This window comes from Callospermophilus lateralis, chromosome 14 (genome assembly GCF_048772815.1).
Source record: "Callospermophilus lateralis isolate mCalLat2 chromosome 14, mCalLat2.hap1, whole genome shotgun sequence".
NCBI classification, from domain to species: Eukaryota; Metazoa; Chordata; class Mammalia; order Rodentia; family Sciuridae; genus Callospermophilus; species Callospermophilus lateralis.
This window is the reverse complement of record NC_135318.1, coordinates 28,014,934-28,024,855: the sequence shown is the minus strand read 5'-3', so window position 1 is coordinate 28,024,855 and position 9,922 is coordinate 28,014,934. Positions and strand designations below refer to the sequence as shown.

The 9,922-nt window shown below is 38.5% G+C and overlaps 1 protein-coding gene across 5 annotated transcripts in view; it reads right to left on the bottom strand.

Moving 5' to 3' along the window:
* Positions 1-429: 429 nt before the first annotated feature.
* Crim1 (cysteine rich transmembrane BMP regulator 1) overlaps positions 430-9,922 on the bottom strand; it is a 180,022-nt gene continuing 170,529 nt past the window's right edge. For all 5 annotated transcript variants that reach the window (XM_076833156.2, XM_076833154.2, XM_076833153.2 and 2 more), the window contains 3 exons: positions 6,516-6,638; positions 4,200-4,390; positions 430-2,924 (listed from right to left, as the gene is read on the bottom strand). In XM_076833156.2, the coding sequence (XP_076689271.2) occupies positions 2,748-2,924; positions 4,200-4,390; positions 6,516-6,638 (491 nt within the window). In that variant the 3' untranslated portion in view covers positions 430-2,747. The remainder of the gene's footprint in view (positions 2,925-4,199; positions 4,391-6,515; positions 6,639-9,922) is intronic.

Here is a 9,922-nt window from a genome sequence, read left to right as displayed (position 1 = left end):
TACTCCAAAATCTGAAGAAATCCTGTGTGAAACAATTCTGATCCCAAGCATTGTGGAAGGAGGTAATTCAACCTGTACTGATGACAAGCACATCGCTACTCATGACTGGCAGCAGGTAGCTCTCCTGCCGCCCTAAGAACAGTGCCCTGTGCAGTGTACTCAGGGGACATTTTCTGCAAAGATTCCTTGGGAAAGAGCCACCTGCTGCGAGGAACACTGGGCTTCTTGTGAGCTGGACGACCTTGAAACAGAAGGACCATTTGTCTTTCTGATCCCAGATAAGGAGTCTTTTTGAAAGTTACATGGTGTGATTTCTTCTCAAAGTGTTGCTGCCAAGAACCAAGTTGCAAATCATCCCCTTACAGCTTGGTTTTTTGAAGAAAACAAAAACAAACTGTAGAACTACGGTGCACTCCAAGTGCCATATATCTATTTTATTCTTCAGGAAATTATATTTGTTTTTCTTTTACAAGAGCACAACAGGAACCAAAGTAAAGGAGTAATAGATACAGCACTCAGGATAAATCATATCTTTAAAATAATAATAAAAAATTTACACCTTGTCCTACATCCTGTTAGTATTTTCATATGGCCATGATTGAAAAAACAAAAAGCAAGCATTTACAATTTTTTCTTTGATAAAGACTTTATATGCCAGGAATGGATTAATTGTCAACAAAATTTTATACTAATCAGGCTGATGTAAATCTATTTTGGTAACATCATATCATTAACAAATTTATTTTGGAAATAGATAAAAATATTGCCCCTTGATAATAAATCTTATTTTTTTTCTTTGATGCAAACAGCTAGAACACCTTTTTCTTTTTTCTTTTTGATATTCTAAAACAAAAAAATGGTTAATCTTCAGATTAATAAATTAGGTCATTATAATAATAAATTAATTTTTTTTAAAGTTCAGCAACCTCTGTCCAAGTATTTACAACAATACTTGAAAGTTCCTTTACAAAACAGAACACATTTTCTTTTCACATTAAGCATACTGGGTATCTGTGTCTTTCACAACAAGCATTTTTAAAAGAAAAGTCAATGCACAAATGGGTCATTAGTATAAAAGTGCTAAGAGCTGTTTGAAAAGTTAACACTATTGTGTACAGTCAGTTATATATTCGAGGCAAACTACAACAAACTTCCAGCTTATTGTGGACAATATTCCAGTAGTTGTTTCAAACAGTTGTTTGAAAAAAAAAAAAAAAAATCCAGGAGCTGATTAGTGATGCAGATAAAAACTGCCATCAATGTCTCTGGCCAGTGAGCGAATTGGAAACCAACTGAAAGCAAATCCAAATGAGAAGGAATATTTTAGTAAAGGAATATCCTCTCCATAGCAGGTACGATGCTGGCTGCTGAAGGTATGTACACACACACACAAACACATACACACACACACTCTGACAAACATCTTTCCAATTAAACTGCAGGTAGAATGAGAATTTGTGTTATTCAGAAAATCTGTAAGTGATCAAAAGCATTGATATGGAATGCCTGTTTATCTGCCTTTGTTCTGGTTAAAATCTCATAAAAATACATTCAACAGGAAAACATAAATTGTATGTGTATAAATATATGAGCATATATATTTATACACATGCACACAAATACTTTTGTTTTTTGAAGCATCATAAGATAGTTACATAAATAGTCCTATAATTGCTAAAGTTTAAAGAGGCATAATTTTTTTTAGCTTCAACAAAGGTGCTTGAATAATATACAATTAAAATGAAGTAGTTTCTATTTTGTAGAATCAGTATATAATAAAGAAAAAAATCCCCAAACAGTCTTTCTTTTTTTTTTTTTTTTTTAAAAAAAGTTTCTTCTTAAGCTAGAGCTTCAACAAAAACTATGAACAACCAACAGTATAACAGAAAAAAGCAACAACAAACAATGAAGTATAGCCCCTGGAAATGCCTGGTGTCCTTGCCCTCTCCCTCCTTTCCGCCACACTGTTGTAAGAAAAGCTCCAGTGCTCACATCAAGAAATGACTTAGATCTTGTTCATTTGCTGTCTCTGCTACGAACTGGCTGATTGGCTTGGAAGAAAACAAAAGCAGCAAAAAGTATAACTGTATATGTCCCTAATAACCCGCTTTAGAGAAATGCAGCTACTGCATTTCCCTGGCTTCCTCACTGCCTATCGCAGTTGTGACTGCGTAGAGAAGAAACTTGTGGCTTTAGACCTGGGATGGCTATCAAAAGTTCTGATGCACTCGTCTGGTAGTTCTAAGGTGGCTATGGCAGCTGGATTGCAAGGCCTTTTTTTATTTCCTGCTCATTCAGGCCTGAGCTTTGCAGCAACCAATGCAGTCTTCAGAGCAACAGGAAAAAGAATCCTCTGGGCCACTGAATTGCTTTTATTTTACTGGATTTTTTCCCCGAGCCAGGCTGACCAATTTTTCTTCCCAGCACCACCCTCCCACCCGTTTCCCCAACCGAACTCACTGTCCCCACCCCCAAATATCTCTACAGCTATATTACAAGCAAATATACCTTAGCAACTTTAAAAACTTTGGTTCTAAGAAAACACTTGGTCAGTTATCTTGAGGAAAGGTGGGAATGCATATCCTGCACACTGCTGTAGACAGAGCCTATCCCAGTAAGTTCTTAGCGCTGTACATCAAGTCACAATCCAATACAATCCACTAAGCAAGTGCACAAATTCTAGTTTACTTTTAAGAGCAGATTTAGTTGTTTTCTGTGTTTTGAAACCTCATCCATGTTGCCTTTCTTCACACTGTTTGGTAGAAATTGTCCGCCTGTAGATGGCTCTGTTTTTGCATGCTGTAGAAGCCACTGAATCTTGCATCTGGTTCAGCAATTCTTAGCATTCTCTGGGAACCATCCACTTGAACTCGTGTTCCCTTCTTACAGTCCACAGATACTAGTTGATTATTCAAGGAAGAAGGCTATTGAGTGAGAGAACAGGAGAAAAAAACAAAAACCCACAAAGAATTAGCTGCCTTACATACCCCATATGTACAGAAATTTAGGACTTAATTCAGGTGGGGAAATAGTTTCACATTTTGTTGATGTCAGACTATAAGCATGGTATTACATCTTATTCGAATTCCAACTATATTTTTATTAGTGACGTGACATGATAACTATTTTAAATCCATGAAGTACAGACTTGTGTTTAAGAGGGTTAGAAAAGGAGTGGACATTAACAGGTGGTCAGATATTAAAACAGCAATTCTAATGACACAGGTTGTGTGACAGTCTCATATGTTGGACGAGCCTGTCTGTATCTCATCATCTCATGCTCTTTATGAATGGGTCTCTTCTTGGCTTCAGACAATATGATTGTGTCTTGCGCAGCACTGTTTCCTGACTTAGCATAGAGGCTGTGCCTCGTCCATATTTGTCAAAAAGAAAATCACAGGCAGAATAACCATCTGACGGAAATTTATATGGAAAGGTTAACTAGATGGTAAGTTGGATTAAATATATTGTTGAGGCTATTTCTAATTCTCACAGTTGTATGATTAAAAAAAAAAAAACTAAATGTAAAAAAGTAAAATGAGTTGGAAGAAATGTGATTTTTCCCCCTAATTACTGCAGTGCTTTCTCTCCTGTTAAAACAGGCAGATTCAAAGACCCTTTATATTTGTATTGAAACAAACACATATTTCTCTCCCTTGATAAGAAGTCTGCCTACCCTTGGCCAGTGTTATCTCACACATTCTTCTTCTTGTGCTACCCGTCCCTTTGTGCTTGCCTTTGGACTTCTGTATATCCTCATTATCCTTCAGCTCTCTCTTTGCCCTCTCCTGAGTATTATGTCCCTCCCTTTGTGGTTTCTTTCCTCTTCCATTTCTAAGTTAATATATGATTAATAAATACCAGATGATCAAGTTTTGATTTCTAATATAAACGATGACTCAGGAGTCAATCCAGAGGTTTTTGTTCATTTGAAAACTTTCAAGTACACTCAGGAAATTGGGTCCATGAGTGGTCAGCGCTTGGTTACCAACGCTTGAATGATGGATAATTCACTCAGTGATCAATCCAGCCCTAGGCAAGTACTGTATATTCAATTGCTGCAGCTTCATGTGCATTTGAGGTTATGAATATCAAAGTAAAAATTTCATTGGCTGATATAAATGGTATTAAGCAATTTTAAAGCAACATGACAGTATAAGCTTTCCTATTTTTATAATTTGACTTTTTCAGGACAATACCTTAGTTGGTGTTCGATACCAGCAAAGCAGCGGAATCCACTGTTTCTTCTGATTGATGAATAGGAATGCTATTAATATGGAGAGGCATATTATTATGGGAACCACAACTGAGACAATGGAGTCCAGTGAAGAATCTTCGGTTGGGTGTAGCCTGTTATTATTTCTGTAATCTACCTGGAGGTGACCCATATCTAGGGGGAAAAAAATTTATAAGTATTACTTAAACCAGAATTTTAAAGGATTATTTCAGTTATATTACAAATAGACATGAGCAACTTGGTTATATAGCTTTCTAGTACTTTCAGGCGAAAAACACCATTCAGGTCTAATGTTGATATACAAAGAACTCTTAGTAGATGGGTTAAAATGGGTGAGAATGTTAATGTCTGGGCAAGATGATATTGGCTCTAGGAATCAGGAAAATAATAAAATTCTAGGAAGATTTCAAAATGTGACTAAAATTAGACTAATTTGAAAATATTTTGCAATAATATTAAAATATTTTGATTATCACAAATACCTTTTCATAAACTTTTTGGAAATCTCACAATGTCTATATTTTCCTGCCTTCATTAAGTACACTACACAGGGGACAACATGTAATTTTGCTCTTATGAAGATCTTTCCGTTCTTTTAAAATATCATTCTTACAATGAGGTGCAGACAGAGATAAGGTTAAAAGCCTCTCCATGAAGTTACTTTTTTCTTTTGTTTCAAATAATGCATCAAAGACTGTTCAGTGAAAGATAAAGGATGCATACAACCAAAAGGAATTACTCTTAAACTGTTCTGGGAACTCAGTTCAAGAAGTAACACAGTTTTGTGATAGTAAGACTTTCTATGGTTTAAAACTTAAGATTTTTGTTGATGTGCCTCTGTATGTACTCTGCAGGTGGGAAGGAATGGGAAGAGAATGTTTCTACTCATTTTAGCCAATGCAGATGGTGATATAGGAAGGGAAAAAAGGAAAACATTTATCAGCATCCAGAAAAATGCCAAAGACAACAGTGATTCAGGCTGCAAATATAAAATGAAAAAAGTAGTGAATCTTTACCTTCCTATATTCTAAATGATACATGGAGTGGTTTCAAGAATGTGTGTCATGCAAGATTAGAAAGTAAATTAAGGAAAATCTTGGTAAGAGGAAACTGTAATTGAGGTCTATATAATATTGAGGCCTCCAGTTCTGTTTTGATGCTAAAAGCAAGGTATGAAAGTTGGCTTTGAGCTTCCTACCAGCCAAAGCAAAAATAGGAAATAAGATTCACAGTGTCATTCATATTAAAACAAATCAGTTGCCTAAGAGAAACATATACTTTCTTGCTACTGACACATAGAGACATCTTTCTTCAGGGACTTTAGCAGGGATATTATGTAATGTGTAGGTCCTGAACAGACTGCATTAAGGAATGCATTCTTATGACCAAAGCCCAGCATCTAGAACAGTGAGGGGCACACAGCAGGTATGGTAGTTGCTGACTGAATGAATGCAAGCATGATGCTAAAGCACATTCAGTTAGAGCAAACATATACAGAGCCAAAACACTGGGTCTAGGAATTTGGCTCTCTGGTCATCTGGTTTGATCCAAGCACAACATTTAGAATATCTACAGTAACAGACCATTAATCTCTCAAGCAATGACTACTGCTTCTTCCAAAAGAAATATTGTGACAATTGTACAGCAATTTTGAAAATGTGTTTGGAATCGACAGGAGGCAGTATTGAGCGTAGCTCTGAGCAAATTTACACTCGTCTCCTTTTTAGAAAAGGTAGTACTGGCAGAACTCGGCCATATCTGGCCACTTAGCTACTGAGAAACAAACTAACCTCGTTATTATGCACAATTAAAAGAACAGAATAAAAAAGACATGGAATAAACCCTGGGAAAAAGTTAACACATTGCAATACTGAACCCTCATGGAATGAAAATACCCAGAAAGAGAAAGTAACCTAATGCACAAATGCTTAGTACAGAATCCACAGGGACAGTGAATAATTCATTATTACTCTGCTTACTAAGTTTATTCACACATATAATTTTGAAAGATGGCTTAGAAATTTCATATTGAATTCTTTCCATTATCACCAAATCTCTGAGCATATAGGGTCAGGAAGGAGGCAGTTACCTGCTGACTTATTTTATCAACGTTTAGTGTTTAATATTTTTTAGCCAAGTAGGTCTTCCCTAGAGTAGTTGTTTGAACTTGGGCAAACCATCTAAAAAGCGCTGATGGAAAATTTTTAGAAAAAAAATTTTAGAAAAAACAAAGTAGACTATATAGAAGCTAGGCAGATCTCAAGCAACTGATACTTACCTATAGGGGAATGGATGATGTCATTTTCGCTAGGTGTGGGCCACATAGGAACCTCCAGGTCAGTCTCTCCATGATAATTTTTCTTCTCGATGGGTATATTGGTTGGTTCGGGGACATACATTTCTAAAAGAAAGAAAAGCATTTTCATAAGAGATGATAGAGAAGCTGCCTTACTATTGGCTTCTATATCCTCAATCCAAATGGAGCATTTAATTCAATACTGTATTTCCTGGGAAATGAAATACACAGTATCTTTATTTACATCATTAATGATAGAGAGTCACTCCCTTTGCAGTGGGTGGGAAACATTTCTTACAACATTTAAAAGAACAGAGTTTGTACCCTATCAGGTTTCTTTGTGTCAAATGATGCTGGTTCTAGTTCTGTATAATCCGACAAGGATGCCACAGTATTCATACTCTTTTATCCATGAATACTCAATCACTTAGATAAAATGTCAACAGAATTTGAGAAAGTTAAAGCATCACCCACTCTTCAGCCATTTCCTTCTACCTTTTTCCCTGAGGGGAGTGGGTGTAGGCAGACCTCCTAAGTCCCTGAGTTGTCTCAGATGTTACCAGTGGAACTGTTTGGATTGGAAATTGGTCTTCAGTAACTATATTCTCAGTTATCTTGTTTGATTACATAGGCACTTTGATCAACAAAAATACTGCAATATGAAACAAAACTGTCTAGAAAAATATTCTTTATCCCAAATGTCAAGGGACCTGAGAGAAAATGCAGAGCTTTCCTCAGCAACTACACATACATTTTAATATCTACATTTCATTGGGCTGACAGCTAGCTTAACATTTTTTTTTAATAAGAAATAATTCTCAAGAACACTCTGTTTTCAAAACTTGACAGTAAAAATGTGCATCATTCACATACTTTCTCCTGGCCAGATCACACTGAATCACTAAGTGTTTTTTATAAAGGGGTTATAAAAGGGGTTATTCAACATTTATAATCATAAATACTGATTGTGGCCAAAACACCAAAATAAGATATGCATAAGAAGTTAAAACAGGATTAAGTGATCATTTTCTATCCCAAAGTCACCAAGCTTTCAACAAAAGCCTTCAGATGAGTTTGAAGAAGAAGAAGTGATGGAGAGGAGGGAACTTGTTGAGCTTCTGCTACAAGTTAACTGAGCACCTGGCTGGGGAATTAAACTCAGAGAGGCTGAGGAAAGCGCTCAAGACCATGCCCCCAGCACTGGCAGAGCTGGGACTCCAATGTAATTCTATGATTCCAAAGCCCAAGTTTCCCTCCAAAAATAAGGTCTCTTTGGTCTCAGTCCCTTAGTCTTCTGCCTTCTTAACTTTATATAAAGCCTTTAGGAAGTATAGTTTCCAAAAGTTAAGTGGGTTCCTGCAAACTCCAGAATGAAAAACTGAATTTACTGAAAACATTATCGTTTGCAGGAGCAGGGGACTGAATACAAAAGAACAATTCTCAAAATTTCTATATCATATCAGAATCACCCCAAGAGCTTATAAACTCTGCTTTCTCAGGTCTGGATCACGTGGTTCTTGGAGGTGTGTTTGTAGTAGGATGATCAGTATGAACTTCCTTTATGAATCTGGGAAGAAAAACATTCAGTAGCATCTTCCAGTTTGCAGCACCTGTCAGTCCCTGCCCTGCCCCACCCAGGGTGGGGCCTTCCTCTTACAAGAAGGTGAGCACCACCCAGCCTCTGAGGCCTCAGTCTGAAAGGCAGATGTGTGATCTACTCCACCACACCTGTGAATGTCAGCAGTGAGGTAGAGAAGCCACAGAGGCCCCAGAACTGGGGTCAACTTGGTTCCACCTCAGGCATTTTCCTGGGTGAGAGCAGTGGAGAGGCAGCTTTGAAATTCCTAGGCCTGGTATGTACCTGCTTATGGGCAGATCTCAGGTGAAACCCCCCTGATAACAGGTGAGCTCTCTTTCCAGGGCACTTAAGAAGGCTCTACCTGGCAACCTCAGGGAAAGTTATAGGGTCTAAGATGAAGCAGGATGCCTCTTCAGGATTAATTATATCACCCTCTGTTCAACAAGTGCTTCCTCAGTGCTTCCCATGCAACAGGCCAGGGCAAGAGCAGTCTTGGCCTCAAGAGGCTCCAATGGCCCCAATGCCTGAGAGATGCGGCTCACCATCTAACAGCTCATGGCCTGTCTATCAGCTGGTGCCACTATACTCAGTTCTGCTCTGCGAAAATCTATCATGATGGCTCCTTCCTCACAAAATACAACTCCAATTCAGAGCCCTCAAGTCCAAGGGGAGAGGATCCCTCTCTTTAATTTGAACTTAGGAAGGAAGCTGCCTCTGAGCAGTTTTGCCAAAAAGAATAAATCTATGAGCAAAAGGTTGCTTGAAGAGATAGAAAGGAGAGGAGATGCTATTTGTTCCAGGCCTGACCTTCCATGACTGAAGACTGCATTCAACCCCAGACTCCAAAATACACTCTTCTGGCATTCACTAAGGAGCCCCCTTTGTCTGCTCATACTGCAGATGGACACAGTCAGAAGACTGATACTGATCTACCTTCAGCCAGGCCACAGAGAGCACAGGCACAGGCCACAATTAATTCCTTCTGCTGTCATATCTGATCTGAACTTTAGAGGAACCCATGACAACTTTAAAAACTTCTTATTTTTTTTTTTAATTTCAAAGGCATCTGGTCAGTTGTGGGGTCACCTTCCTATTAAAATGCCCTCTTCTGGAATATGGGCAGGTGCCTGAAGCTCACCAGCTGTGGGCAGCACTCTGCTGGGAGGTGGCGCCTGAGGTAACTTAGGACCTCGAGTCTTTGCTCTTCTGCTGACTGGCGGCAAGACTTTGCATAGTTCACCAGACTTCCCTGAGCCTGGTTTCTTGTGGAAAATGGAACAAGGACTAACCACCTAACCAGCTCAAGGGTTTTATACTCATCCTGAGATGGCAGAAAAGAAAAGGGGAATTATTCAGACTGTGGTGTTGTGTCTGAGGACAGAGCTGTTTGCTGGGTGGGTCAGGCGGCGCCCGTTACCATCGTTTTGTTTGTCCTCACACCATTTCTGGGAGGTGCGTGCGCTATCCAGATGTAAGGTGGAAGCTGAAACTCTGAAGGGCTCTGAAGGTCAGACAGTGAGGCAACCAGAGAATGGGACTAGAATCCAGGCCACCTTCAGGAAATACAAGGTGGCAAAAGTCTGACTGCAAAATTTGCTTAGAGATAAAATGGAGAAGTGACTTACCAGTAATACAGCAGAAAGGATAATTAATCAACAGAAATTAAATGTCAATCCAATAGTAAATCCCAACTCAGAAGTCACAGAGAACTCTGGAGAGATGAACAGGCATGGTGGCAACATCTGCACTCACTACTAACTCACAGAACAAGGGGGACGAATCTTTCCCTCCAATCCTACACTACCACCTG